Source organism: Oncorhynchus keta, chromosome 28, assembly GCF_023373465.1.
Source record: "Oncorhynchus keta strain PuntledgeMale-10-30-2019 chromosome 28, Oket_V2, whole genome shotgun sequence".
NCBI classification, from domain to species: domain Eukaryota; kingdom Metazoa; phylum Chordata; class Actinopteri; order Salmoniformes; family Salmonidae; genus Oncorhynchus; species Oncorhynchus keta.
Window position 1 is genome coordinate 35,800,552 of NC_068448.1, and position 15,484 is coordinate 35,816,035.

At 46.6% G+C, this 15,484-nt stretch overlaps 1 protein-coding gene across 1 annotated transcript in view; it reads right to left on the reverse strand.

Annotated features, from left to right (window-relative positions):
- prex1 (phosphatidylinositol-3,4,5-trisphosphate-dependent Rac exchange factor 1) overlaps positions 1-15,484 on the reverse strand; it is a 111,868-nt gene that overhangs the window by 17,453 nt on the left and 78,931 nt on the right. The window contains exons 18-25 of the mRNA XM_035740970.2: positions 14,303-14,451; positions 14,086-14,171; positions 10,844-10,977; positions 8,290-8,404; positions 7,988-8,166; positions 7,568-7,729; positions 6,758-6,968; positions 57-330 (exon numbers count right to left, since the gene is read on the reverse strand). Coding sequence (XP_035596863.1) covers positions 57-330; positions 6,758-6,968; positions 7,568-7,729; positions 7,988-8,166; positions 8,290-8,404; positions 10,844-10,977; positions 14,086-14,171; positions 14,303-14,451 — 1,310 coding nt within the window. The remainder of the gene's footprint in view (positions 1-56; positions 331-6,757; positions 6,969-7,567; positions 7,730-7,987; positions 8,167-8,289; positions 8,405-10,843; positions 10,978-14,085; positions 14,172-14,302; positions 14,452-15,484) is intronic.

The window sequence follows — 15,484 nt, forward strand, 5'->3', positions numbered from 1 at the left end:
AGTTTGAGATCGCTGACATGGGTACTTAGCGAGGATTGTCACATATGTGTACTTACACATCTATCTGGGTGACGTACTGCCTCATTTCTCGGACAGCGATGTCAAGGCGGCTGTAGAGGCGGATGTATGCGTCCTGGATCTCCATGTCCTCCTGTTTGAGCAGGAAGCTGAGGCCTTTCCCCCGGTGGGCCTGCTGCCTCCTGTCTGGAGTGCCCTCTACAGAGCCCTCGATGTCCCACTCCCCCTCCTCTCCCAGACCGCTGCAGCTGTAGGACGGGGCGCCCATGCTTGTCACACAGTGCTGGGTGTGGGACATTGGGTTCAGGTTAGCTGTGGGGAGAGATAAAATAAATAGATAGATAAATAGAGGTAAAGAAAGGTAAATTAAGTGAAAGCAGAGACAGAGAGAGAGAGAGAGAGACAGAGAGAGAGACAGAGACAGAGACAGAGACAGAGACAGAGACAGAGACAGAGACAGAGACAGAGACAGAGACAGAGACACAGAGAGACAGAGAGACACATAGACACATAGACACATAGACACATAGACACATAGACACATAGACACATAGACACATAGACACATAGACACATAGACACATAGACACATACAGACACATAGACACATAGACACAGAGACAGAGAGACAGAGAGACAGAGAGACAGAGAGACAGAGAGACAGAGAGACAGAGAGACAGAGAGACAGAGAGACAGAGAGACAGAGAGACAGAGAGACAGAGAGACAGAGAGAGAGAGAGAGAGAGAGAGAGAGAGAGAGAGAGAGAGAGAGAGAGAGAGAGAGAGAGAGAGAGAGAGAATCAACTCTTACTTCCAGAGACCCATATCTACACCAGATGTTCAGTCTTCATGCACAATAACACTGTGCTTTTAAATGAAGGACCTTATATATCGCTGTTCTATGTACATTCAAATACTCCCTGAAACACTTCAGCGAGCAGGCCTTTCTAATCGACCTGGCCCGGGTTTCCTGAAAGGATATTGACCTCATCCCGTCGGTAGAGGATGCCTGGTTATTTTTAAATTTTTTAAATGCCTTCCTCACCATGTTAAATAAGCATGCCCCATTCAAGAAATTTTGAACCAGGAACAGATATAGCCCGTGGTTCTCTCCAGACCTGACTGCCCTTAACCAACACAAAAACATCCTATGGCGTTCTGCATTAGCACCGAACAGCCCCCGTGATATGCGACTTCTCAGGGAAGTTAGAAACCAATATACACAGTTAGAAAAGCCAAGGCTAGCTTTTTCAAGCAGAAATTTTCTTCCTGCAACACAAACTCAAAAATGTTCTGGGACACTGTAAAGTCCATGGAGAAGAAGAACACCTCCTCCCAGCTGCCCACTGCACTGAGGATAAGAAACTCTGTCACCACCGATAAATCCACTATAATTGAGAATTTCAACAAGCATTTTTCTACGACTGGCCATGCTTTCCACCTGGCTACCCCTACCCCGGTCAACAGTACTGCACCCCCCACATCAACTCGCCCAAGCCTTCCCCATTTCTCCTACTCCCAAATCCAGTCAGCTGATGTTCTGAAAGAGCAGCAAAATCTGGACCCCTACAAATCAGCTGGGCTAGACAATCTGGACCCTTTCTTTCTAAAAATGACTTGCCGAAATTGTTACAACCCCTATTACTAGCCTGTTCAACCTCTCTTTCCTCTCATCTGAGATTCCCAAAGATTGGAAAGCAGCTGCGGTCATCCCCCTCTTCAAAGGGGGAGACACTCTAGAACCAAACTGCTACAGACCTATATCTATCCTACCCTGCCTTTCTAAGGTCTTCGAAAGCCAAGTCAACAAACAGATTACCGACCATTTCGAATCCCACCGCACCTTCTCCACTATGCAATCTGATTTCAGAGCTGGTCATTTGTGCACCTCAGCCACGCTCAAGGTCCTATACGATATCTTAACCGCCATCGATAAGAAACAATACTGTGCAACCATATTCATTGACCTGGCCAAGGCTTTCGACTCTGTCAAGCACCACATCCTCATTGGCAGACTCGTTAGCCTTGGTTTCTCAAATGATTGCCTCGCCTGGTTCACCAACTACTTCTCTGATAGAGTTCAGTGTGTCAAATCGGAAGGCCTGTTGTCCGGGCCTCTGGCAGTCTCTAAGGGGGTGCCAGAGGGTTTAATTCTTTGGCCAACTCTCTTCTCTGTATACATCAATGATGTCGCTCTTGCTGCTGGTGAGTCTCTGATCCACCTCTACGCAGACGACACCATTCTGTATACTTCTGGCCCTTCTTTGGAGACTGTGTTAACAACCCTCCAGACGAGCTTCAATGCCATACAACTCTCCAACTGCTCTTAAATACAAGTACAACTAAATGCATGCTCTTCAACCGATCGCTGCCTGCACGTCCAGCATCACTACTCTGGACGGTTCTGACTTAGAATATGTGGACAACTACAAATACCTAGGTGTCTGGTTAGACTGTAAACTCTCCATCCAGACTCACATCAAACATCTCCAATCCAAAGTTAAATCTAGAATTGGCTTCCTATTTCGCAACAACGCATCCTTCCCTCATGCTGCCAAACATACCCTCATAAAACTGACCATCCTACCGATCCTCGACTTCGGCAATGTCATTTACAAAATAGCCTCCAATACCCTACTCAATAAATTGGATGTAGTCTATCACAGTGCCATCCGTTTTGTCACCAAATCCCCATATACTACCCACCTCCGCAACATGTATGCTCTCGTTGGCTGGCCTTCGCTTCATACTCGTCGCCAAACCCACTGGCTCCAGGTCATCTACAAGACCCTGCTAGGTAAAGTCCCCCCTTATGTCAGCCCTGCTGGTCACTATAGCAGCACCCACCTGTAGCACGCGCTCCAGCAGGTATATCTCTCTGGTCACCCCCAAAACCAATTCTTCCTTTGGCCACCTCTCCTTCCAGTACTCTGCTGCCAATGACTGGAACAAAAATCTCTGAAACACTTTTCTCCCTCACTAGCTTTAAGCACCAGCTGTCAGAGCAGCTCACAGATTACTGCACCTGTACATAGCCCATCTATAATTTAGCCCAAACAACTACCTCTTCCCCTACTTCCCCCTCTTCCCCTACTGTATTTATTTATTTAGCTCCTTTGCACCCCATTATTTCTACTTTGCAAATTCTTCCACTGCAAATCTACCATTCCAGTGTCTTACTTGCTATATTGCATTTACGTCGCCACCATGGCCCTTCTTTTGCCTTTACCTCCCTTATCTCACCTCATTTGCTCGCAAGGTATATAGACTTATTTGTTTACTGTATTATTGACTGTATGTTTATTTTACTCCATGTGTAACTCTGTGTTGTTGTATGTATCGAACTGCTATGCTTTATCTTGGCCAGGTTGCAATTGTAAATGAGAAATTGTTCTCAACTTGCCTACCTGGTTAAATAAAGGTTCAATTTAAAAAATACATGTAAAAAATGTATACTGCCTTGCGAGTCGTGAAGAAATGCCTAGAACGTGACAAAAACACAGTAAAATATTTTTTATTTGTTATTTGGTATTGTGGTCTAATTCTATGTCCTGTTTGTGGAGCTTGAGGGTGTAACGTTAGCATAGCCTACCATTAAGTCGAGGAGCTCCTATACTTTGTGCACATTCCAGCCCTGAGCACTCCACGAGGCTACTAAATGCCCTAAAAAAGCAAACATTTTGTCATTGCATTTCTGACCGCAAAGCCAATGAAGCCGTCACTTTGGAGTTATATGATTTTTTTAGCCTTGTAAAGAAACTTTAAACTCGGTTGCTGGGGGAATTGCCAAGTCTCGCACATGTTGAAAAGACACAACTAGAGAGTAGATGTGAAATCATTCTGCGAGAAACAGGTTGAAACAATGCTAATGGGTATCTCAGACGGCTGGCTGTCTGTTGCAGCTTCCTCCCACCTGGCTGTCTGAGTGTCTCGGCACAGAGCGGCAGCCGGATGACAGGCCAAACGGCAGGCTACTGAAACCACAGAGAGACAAAACAGACAGGAGGACCACATGGGCCCATAGAGATGTATACAGTTGAAGTCGGAAGTTTACATACACTTAGGTTGGAGTCATTAAAACTCGTTTTTCAACCACCCTACAAATTTCTTGTTAGTTTTGGCAATTAGGTTAGGACATCTACTTTGTGCATGACAAGTTATTTTTCCAACAATTGTTAACAGACAGACTATTTCACTGTATCACAATTCCAGTGGGTCAGAAGTTTACATACACTAAGTTGACTGTGCCTTTAAACAGCTTGGAAAATTCCAGAAAACTATGCCGGGGCTTTAGAAGCTTCTGATAGGCTAATTGACATCAATTGGAGGCTGTACCTGTGGATGTATTTCAAGGCCTACCTTCAAGTGCCTCTTTGCTTGACATCATGGGAAAATCAAAAGAAATCAGTCCAAGAGCTCAGAATAATAACTGTAGATCTCCACAAGTCTGGTTCATCCTTGGGAAAAATTTCCAAACGCCTGAAGGTGCCACATTCATCTGTACAAACAATAGTACACAATTATAAAAACCATGGGACCACGCAGCCATCATACCGCTCAGGAAGGAGAGACGTTGTGTCTCCTAGACAGGAACGTACTTTGGTGCGAAAAGTGCAAATCAATCCCAGAACAACAGCAAAGGACCTTGCGAAGATGCCGGAGGAAACAGGTACAAACATATCTATAGCCACAGTAAAACGAGTCCAATATCGACATAACCTGAAAGGCCGCTCTGCAAGAAAGAAGTCACTGCTCCAAAACCGCCATAAAAAAGCCAGACTACGGTCTACAACTGCACATGGGGACAAAGATCGTACTTTTTTGAGAAAGGTCCTCTGATCTGATTAAACAAGAATATAACTGTTTGGCCATAATGACCATCGTTATGTTTGGAGGAAAACGGGGGAGGCTTGTAAGCCGAAGAACACCATCCCAACTGTGAAGCACGGGGGTGGCAGCATCATGTTGTGGGGGTGCTTTGCAAAAATCCTATAGAAGATTTATGTGGGCAGAACTGAAAACGCCTGTGCGAGCAAGGCCTACAACCTGACTCAGTCACACAAGCTCTGTCAGGAGGAATGGGCCAAAATTCACCCAACTTCTTGTGGGAAGCTTGTGGAAGGCTACCTGAAACGTTTGACCCAAGTTAAACAATTTAAAGGCAATGCTACCAAATACACTCAATTAGTATGTTAACTTCTGACACACTGGGAATTATGATGAAAGAAATAAAAGCTGAAATAAATCTCTACTATTATTCTGACATTTTACAATCTTAAAATAAAGTGGTGATCCTAACTGACCTAAAACAGGGAATTTTTACATTTACATTTACATTTTTTACTCTGATTAAATGTCAGGAATTGTGAAAAACTGAGTTTAAATATATTTAGCTAAGGTGTATGTAAACATCCGACTTCAACTGTATACACGGAGTATAACAAACATTAGGAACACCTTCCTAATATTGAGTGGCACCCCCCTTTTTTTTACCCTCAGAACAGCCTCAATTTCGTCAGGGAACAGAATCTACAAGGTGTCAAAAGTGTTCCACAGGGATGCTGGCCCATGTTGACTCCAGTGCTTCCCACAGTTGTGTCAAGTTGGCTGGATGCCCTTTAGGTGGTGGATCATTCTTGATGCACACGGAAAACTGTTGAGCGTGAAAAACCCAGCAGCATTGAAGTTCTTGACACAAACCGGTGCGCCTGGCGCCTACTACCATACCCCGTTCAAAGGCACTTCAATCTTTTGTCCTGCCCATTCACTCTCTGAATGGCACACACACCATCCATGTCTCAATTCTCTCAAGACATAAAAATCATTCTTTATCCTGTCTCCTCCCCTTCATCTACACTGATTGAAGTGGATTTAACAAGTGACATCAATAAGGGATCATAGCTGTCACCTGGATTCACCTATGTCATTCTACATGTTTTGTATACTCCGTGTATAATGTTCTATTTCATTTTGTGGATGGGCCGAGGGCTACACCTGTTAAGATCTCTCACTCCCTCGGTCTCTCTGACTCTATAACCGTCTCTGCCCTTTCTCTGTTTATCTCACGCTCACTTTCTCTCTGTCCCTTGACCTAACAACGTCTACAGTAAATTCATCTGATGATCCCCATCTCCTCATCACCCTCTTACTCTCTGGAGAATATCCCACCCGTGGTGCCTTGGAGGGCCCGCTTTGGTGACATCACTCGTCCCCTACAGAGAAGAAGGCTACACGTGACGGCGTGGAAGGGAGGGTCACCTGAGGCTAATGGAGGTTTTTAATGGGCGACCGGCGGGGACGATTAGTGGTGGGATTACAACTACATTACTGCTAATTTACTGTGGGAATTGTCCCGATATACGGCTCAAGGTTAACAAGGTTTGGTTCATCACGAGAGCTCATAAAGTCATTTGCACAATGGGATTTCATTGGTCAGAGAGGGTAATTAGTTGAAATGATCTCTTTGTTTGAAGCCTTCAAGGCTGGCAGCGTAATGTTGTTAATAAGGGGATATTGGCTATTGTTGGCAAAACTCAAATGTGACTTGACTTACACAAAAAAACTGAACTTAGCCATGGATATGATTCCAACTGGGCTCTATTGTCGTATTCGCTTGCTGTTCTTCTCATTGTGTAAGCCAAAGGTATGTGTGTGCGTCTCAGTTCATACATGCACGTGCGTCTTATGCGTCCATGTGTGTACACACACACACACACACACACACGTCTGCTCGCCCCACCTTGGTCGGGGTCCAGGCCGAAGAAGGAGTTCTTGCGTCCAAAGCGGATGCTGAAGGCCCTGCCAGTGGCCGTGGTGGTCTTGGGGTAAGATACCTGCATCAGGTTGACGTGGCAGTTGGTGGGCACGAAGTCCATGCAGCCCAGTGGGTGAGGCCGCACACCCGCCTGCTTGAACGTGGGACACGCCTTGTTCCTCAACTCCTGGGCAAACTGAAAACAATCACACACACACACAATGAAGGAGATTGAAATTGGTACCTTCACCGCTATAAGATAATGATGGCTCAATGCTCACTGCTGATATTGGTGCGTTGTCTGTGTGAGTGGGGTGTAGTTGGTGCTGAATTACTGAAGTGGGTGTGTGTGAGTGTGTGTGTGAGTGGGGTGTAGTTGGTGCTGAATTACTGAAGTGTGTGTGTGTGTGAGAGAGAGAGAGTTGGGTGTAGTTGGTGCTGAATTACTGAAGTGGGTGTGTGTGTGTGTGTGTGTGCGTGAGGTGTAGCTGGTGCTGAATTAGTGAAGTGTGTGTGTGTGTGTGTGTGTGTGTGTGTGTGTGTGTGTGTGTGTGAGAGAGAGTTGGGTGTAGTTGGTGCTGAATTACTGAAGTGTGTGTGTGTGTGTGAGAGAGTGGGGTGTAGTTGGTGCTGAATTACTGAAGTGTGGGGGGGTGCGCGAGCGTGTATGCTTGAGGAAGAGAGGGGGAGAGTGAGTGTGTACAAAAGAGTTGAAGACAGGCGGTCCGTGTTTGTAGCTGCTCTTGCACTACATATGGGGCTATGAGAGACAGAGGGATCCTGTAGTTCCTGTACCTGCTGGTAGCTGCTGATTCGTCGGCGGATGCTCTCCAGCTTGGTGTCACAGATGTTCCTGAACTCAAACTGAGGCATCGACACCACACGGTCGCTCTGTGAGATCAGCTGGCTGCAGTTGCGCACAAAATGGCTGTCGTCACCGGCAAAGGCCTCCAGGATCTGACAGGTGAAAACGAATGTTTAAGTCATGGAATTGAACAGCATGTAACTTGGGAAGCATTCACTCCCATTGTTGTCTGTCATAAATGCTCATGTTAACGAGTCGTGGCTGTGGCTATGAACAGAAACCCATAGTGCCAATGCTAGAAGAACACAACAACAATATATATGTATTGTGGCCAAAATGCTCCAGCAGTATACCACAAACTGCTGAGCAGTGTTAGCATGCTAATGCTAACAACAACAATGGACATGTACTTTGGCGGTGAGGCTGAAGCAGCCCTTGGGCTCCACCATCTTCTCCAGGACGTGGCTCTTGATGCCGGCCGTGCTGACATACTCGTACACCACGCCATGCTCCAGGTGCACGTTGTCAACCATCATGCTCACCAGAGGCACAGAGTCATCAGACATGGACAGCCTGCTCAGGCTATAGTCTGGATGAGACACAAAATACAGGACGCTTTTGAGTACACACCTGTTGTTGGATAGATGGGTAGATGGACAGAGACAAACCCACACATACGAACCCACAGTGAGGTAAGTATACACTACAGTACCTGTTCCATTCCTGGCATTCTCCTCCTCTGTCTCAGAGCCATTCTCTGCTGGGCAGGCCCCGAACGCCCCCCTGTCCTCCTCAACATCCTCAAATGCCCGATACACCCACTGATACTTATAGGACACAGAGAGGGACACACTGGAGTCAAACATTGGTGTGTGTTTCTGTACATGCCATCATACAGTTTACTTCAGTATTCACGCCCGAGTAAATACTTTGTAGAAGCACCTTTGGCGACCATTACAGCTTTGAGTCGTCTTGGGAAAGGGAGATACCTAGTCAGTTGTCCAACTGAATGTATTCAACTGAAATGAGTCTTCCTCGTTTAACCCAACCACTCTGATTCAGAGTGGTGCAGGAGGCTGCCATAATCGACATCCACGTATTCGGTGCCCGGGGAACAGTGGGTTAACTAACTGCCTTGCTCAGGGGCAGAACGACAGATTTGAACCTCGTCAGCTCGGGGATTCGATCCAGCAACCTTTCAGTTACTGGTCCAACGCTCTAACCACTAGGCTACCTGCCGCCTTTGGTATGTCTGTATCGGCTTTGCACATCTGGATTTGCAGATTTTCTCAAGCTCTGTAAAGTTAGATGGGGAGCGGCGGTGACTCAAGTCTTTCCGCAGATTTTCAATGGGATTCAAGTCTGGACTTTGGCTGAGCCACTCAAGGACTTCCACATTCTTGTTCTGAAGCAATTCCAGCATTGCTTTCACTGTATGCTTGGGACACTGCCTGTTGGAACGTAAATCTTCATTTACAGTCTGAAACAGGTTGTCATCAAGGATTTGCCTGTATTGTTTCCTCTATCCTTACCAGTCTCCCAGTGCCTACCACTGAAATGCATTCTGATAGCATGATGCTGCCACCACCAAGCTTCATGGTAGGGATGGGGTTAGACTGGTGATAAGCTGGGCCTGGTTTTCCCCAGACATAGCACTTTGCATTCAGGCCAAATAGTTAATATTTTGTCTCATCAGACCACAGAATCTCTTGCCTTACGCTCTCAGAATATTTCACGTGCCTTTTCACAAACTCCAGGCGTGCTGTCATGTGCCTTTTTCTCTGGGGTGCTTTCTGTTTGGCCACTCTCCCAATGAAGCCCAGATTGGTGAAGTGCTGTAGAAACTGTTGTTCTTCTGGCAGGTTCTCCCATCTCAGCCAAGGAATGCTGTAGTTCTGTCAGAGTGGTCATTGCGGTCTAGGTCACCTCCCTGACCAAGGTCCTTCTTGGCTGGTTGATCAGTTTGGTCGGACTGCCAGCTCTAGGCAAAGTCTGGGTAGTTACAGATTTTTTCAATTTCCCAATGATGGAGACCACTGTGCTCTTGGAAACTTTCTACATAGTAGTAATTGTTATATACACCTTCCCAGATATATGCCTCATCACAGTTCTCAGAGATCTACAGACAGGTCCTTGGACTTCATGGTATAGTTTCCACTCTGACAAACTGTCAACTGCGGGACCCTCTAAATCATGTCCAAACAATTGAATTGGCCACAGGAATTGGTCACAATAGACTCCAATCAAGTAGTAGTGACATCTCAAGGATGGTCAAAGGAAATTGGATGCACCTGAGCTCAAGTGTGAGTGTCATCGCAAAGGGGTGGGAATACTTATGTAAATTAGGGATCAATAAAAGTGCAAAAATGTTAAATAAATATATGTTTACACGTTCTCATTATCGGGTTTTGTGTGTAGATGGGTGAGATAAAACAAAGTTTTAATCCATTTTGAATTCAGGCTGTAACAACAAAATGTGGAATAAGTCAAGGGGTGTGAATACTTTCTGAAGGCCCTGTATAAGGCATTTTCTCTCAGAGAACATGGCACTGGTTCAGGAAACACACTGGCAATTAACCAGCTGTGTGAATGAACTAACAGAGACATGGTCCAAACAGAGCAGCTCTGAGGAGATTTGACTGGGCAAGAGCTGTGCGGATAGGACAAGAGAATCCAGGGTAAACATCAACAAAGCAGGGGATTGGATAGGAGGAGAGGAGCAAGAGTAAATATCAACACATCACCTAATAAAAAAGCACCAAAGTACATCCTGCTGGGTCCCAAGCTGGATAAAGCCAAAAAACTATATTTGACGCAGTAGGAAAAGAAAAACAAGGGGGGGGAAGAGGTCTACTGGCAGAAGACTGAAACTGAGAATCAGGAAGAACCCTAGTTGTGACGCAACAAATAAAAATAAAACCTTGCATGTGACACTGTAGAAGGGAACACACTAGTTTGGTAGAAAAACATCTTGGCACGGGTAGAAAAGTAGCAATGGTTTAAGGCTCTTTTTAAAGCTACATTAGGCTATGTCAGTGTTCTCCAATCCTGGTGCTTAGGCACTTGATTCAACTCCTCATCAAGCTTTTGATAAGTGGAATCAGGTATGTTAGTGATAAGGTAAAAAGGACCTTTGGGGCCCCCAGGACCAGGATAGGGGAAGACTGGGCCATGCCTTTGTGGTTGAATCTCACCATCTCCGAACATTTGTTTCCCCTAACGCTATGCAGACAGAATTAAACCAATGGAAGTGCCAGGTCTCTCACCATGTCGGGGTGTTCCTGCTGGGAGGAGGTGAAGTGCTCCAGGACCTCCTGGTAGTCACTGAGGTTCATGCTGTTGCCGTTCACCTTCAGGATACACTGACCTGGCTGGAGGCCCGCTGCCGCCGCCTCCGACCCTGGAGTCACACAGGGGTCAGGGATCACATTTGGATATGCCGCAGGGTCGTCAATGTAATCGCAATGCGGTTATACTTTTAGTCACACCCCCCCCAAACAAAAATTCTACAAATTGTTGTAATATACTGTAAGTGCAATGCATTTTTTATTTTAAATCTAGTCCTTCGTGTAAATATGTATTTTATTCAATGTAACCTTCATTCAATTAGGACATCCAATTGAAATCATCAGAGAAGACCTATCCAAGGCCATCTTTCTCAAAGAAAGAGATACGCACACAATGAAGACATACGTGGGTATAAAAACTTCAAATAACTCCTGGTAACACTTTAGCTGTGCACTAAACAGATATGCCTGTCCCATTTTAAAATACCAGGCCAAGCATCCCTTTCCCTGTCATCCACCTCACAAAGCACAGAGCGCCATAACTTCAGTTTAGCAGCAACCGCTCCCAGCCGTCAAGTAGGGCCCTGATTTAGGAGATGAGAGTGTGCCTGGAGAGTCTGACATCATTCAGAGACAACTCATATGGGGCCGGTAGCTGGAAGGAACCCCACGCTGCGCAGCCTGCGTGTGTGTGTGTTTGTCCTCATCCCTGGATGCTACAGAAAGGAGTCAGACATTTTTTCCGACCTCCTCTTCCAGCTGTTTTACACATTTGGACCGATCACTCCCTCGCAACTCGATAGCCGTAAATCTCCCCCCCGCTCTTCTTTCGCTTCTTCTTTTTATATAATATAAACATCTGCCTAGCAGGCAGTGTACCGGGAGAATGTGGCCCAGGTGGTTGTATTAACAAAGAGGAGTTAAGTTGTGTGTGTGTGTAGGGGGGAGCACCGTCTTTTAGGGTTTTAACTTTGAACCCGAGCGAACATGTGGTCCAAAAAAGCAGAGCCCCAGTAAAAGGGAACTGAAGCTGACAGGTGCATAGCTGGAAGGTAACGTTACCTCATCCTATAATTTAAAGACAGGTTTCTGGCATGTATTCTAGCATTCCAGGTTCCCTCCCATAAATGGTCTATTAGCAGACAAGACGTGACTAAATCACGAGCCATTTAACATACAACGCAGTACATATACAGTGCCACTGACACGGCCTGCAACGAAAACGTGCGGACTCTCCTTCACTGCAGCCGAGGTGAGTAAGACATTTAAACGTGTTAACCCTCGCAGGGCTGCAGGTCCAGACGGCATCCCGAGCCGCGCCCTCAGAGCATGCGCAGACCAGCTGGCCGGTGTGTTTACGGACATATTCAATCAATCCCTATACCAGTCTGCTGTTCCCACATGCTTCAAGAGGGCCACCATTGTTCCTGTTCCCAAGAAAGCTAAGGTAACTGAGCTAAACGACTACCGCCCCGTAGCGCTCACTTCCGTCATCATGAAGTGCTTTGAGAGACTAGTCAAGGACCATATCACCTCCACCTGACACCCTAGACCCACTCCAATTTGCTTACCGCCCAAATAGGTCCACAGACGATGCAATCTCAACCACACTGCACACTGCCCTAACCCATCTGGACAAGAGGAATACCTATGTGAGAATGCTGTTCATCGACTACAGCTCGGCATTCAACACCATAGTACCCTCCAAGCTCGTCATCAAGCTCGAGACCCTGGGTCTCGACCCCGTCCTGTGCAACTGGGTACTGGACTTCCTGACGGGCCGCCCCCAGGTGGTGAGTGTAGGCAACAACATCTCCACCCCGCTGATCCTCAACACTGGGGCCCCACAAGGGTGCGTTCTGAGCCCTCTCCTGTACTCCCTGTTCACCCACGACTGCGTGGCCACGCACGCCTTCAACTCAATCATCAAGTTTGCGGGCGACACAACAGTGGTAGGCTGGATTACCAACAACGACGAGACGGCCTACAGGGAGGAGGTGAGGGCCCTCGGAGTGTGGTGTCAGGAAAATAACCTCACACTCAACATCAACAAAACTAAGGAGATGATTGTGGACTTCAGGAAACAGCAGAGGGAACACCCCCCTATCCACATCGATGGAACAGTAGTGGAGAGGGTAGCAAGTTTTAAGTTCCTCGGCATACACATCACAGACAAACTGAATTGGTCCACTCACACAGACAGCATCGTGAAGTAGGCGCAGCAGCGCCTCTTCAACCTCAGGAGGCTGAAGAAATTCGGCTCGTCACCAAAAGCACTCACAAACTTATACAGATGCACAATCGACAGCATCCTGGAGGGCTGTATCACCACCTGGTACGGCAACTGCTCCGCCCACAACCGTAAGGCTCTCCAGAGGGTAGTGAGGTCTGCACAACGCATCACTGGGGGCAAACTACCTGCCCTCCAGGACACCTACACCACCCGATGTCACAGGAAGGCCATAAAGATCATCAAGGACAACAACCACCCGAACCACTGCCTATTCACCCCGCTATCATCCAGAAGGCGCAGGTGCAGGTGCATCAAAGCTGGGACCGAGAGACTGAAAAACAGCTTCTATCTCAAAGCCATCAGACTGTTAAACAGCCACCACTAACATTGAGTGGCTGCTGCCAACACACTGACACTGACTCAACTCCAGCCACTTTAATAATGGGAATTGATGGGAAATGATGTAAAATATATCACTAGCCACTTTAAACAATGCTACCTTATATAATGTTACATACCCTACATTATTAATCTCATATGCATACGTATATACTGTACTCTATATCATCGACTGCATCCTTATGTAATACATGTATCACTAGCCACTTTAACTATGCCACTTTGTTTACATACTCATCTCATATGTATATACTGTACTCGATACCATCTACTGTATCTTGCCTATGCTGCTCTGTACCATCACTCATTCATATATCTTTATGTACATATTCTTTATCCCCTTACACTGTGTATAAGACAGTAGTTTTGGAACTGTTAGTTAGATTACTTGATGGTTATTACTGCATTGTCGGAACTAGAATCACAAGCATTTCACTACACTCGCATTAACATCTGCTAACCATGTGTATGTGACAAATACAATTTGATTTGATTTGATATTTCCTGTGTGTGTTGTCACGTCCAATGAGTGAACCCCAAGACTCGAGGTCAAATTCAGAGAGAGCCAATCAAAGCGGTTGATACTCACCTTTCCTTACTGCGTGTACATGAGGTGGGGCGGAGCCACAGAGTTTGAAGGACAGGGGATCTGGAGTGTCTGGAACCTTCACGATCCTAAATCAACAAGGGAGTGAATCAGAGACTGGCCAAACACAGCCTGTGTGTCTAGTTAAGTGTGTGTGTGTGTGTAATGAAATTGGGTATGTGTATACGTGCGTGTCCATGCTTGTACTACTGTAACTCACTCCTTGGCCTTGGTGTTGACCAGCAGGCGTAAGGAGCGGCGGATGCAGAAGGCCTGGTTGATCATGGTCTCCACCTCCTGGAAGGGCCTGAGGAACACCAGGTCCTCGTTGATGGTGAAGATCTTCCTGCCCGCCTGCAGCCCCGCCATCTGGAGAGGGAGGACGGAGTGGAAACAACACCGGTGAAGTGTCCTGATAGGTTGTCTCATCATTTCATGCTCGATCAGCGGCCATTCTGCTTTGCAAATGTAAAAATGCTTGCGAACAATTTGACCAGATTTCACTTATAAAACCTGGTTAAATAATGGGGAAAGGCATTCAGGTGAAATCTTAATGATACATTTGTAAATAAAAACGCTAATGAAGAAGGGAAGCTCAACGATATGAGCTTTGCACATCTGCCCGCCATTTGCGGGGCATTAATGCATATTGAACTGTGATGGGTTTTGCGTGCATGTGTCTGGTCACGTCGTGAGAATAATGCATCCTCTATATCCTCTCTGGCTCGCCCAGGACCCAGATCCGCTTGGCTTTGGTTGCCTGCGGGGTTGGCTTTGGAGGACAGACCAGAATAGGGACAGCCAGGCACAGTGGCCCTCTGAATATGTGTGTGTGTTTGTATGTGCGCATGTTTGGTATTCTCCCCCCCGACCCTCTTAGAGTCCCTGGCTCTCCCAGGGTTTTTCACTGGGCCCTGTGAATCAGCTGAGCCTCATTCACAATGCTGGCACACACACACACACACACACACACACACACACACACACACACACACACACACACACACACACACACACACACACACACACACACACGCTCTGTGTCAGCCAGGACCGAACTAAGCTGGCACTGTCTGGAGCAGAGAAGCAGAGGCGATAGAGGGGGCTGAGGAATGAGATGGAGGGGACAGGGAACAAGGGAGGCGAGAAAGACTGTAAGGGACAGTTAGGGACAGTTAGGGAAGTAGTGCAGTAAGGCAGTTTCCCCCAATCCCTTCACTCAGAGATCCCCAGTCATTATTCCATCCCAACACTAGTTCCTCTGATTCAACCAATCAACAAGATTCCAAGACCCTGATTAGTTGAGTCAGGAGAGAGGAGAGAGAGAGTAGAGATAGAAGGCTGTCCTCCCATAAGGCTGTAGGCAGAAAGACAGATGCTGACGTGTGCAGGCGCGTACATA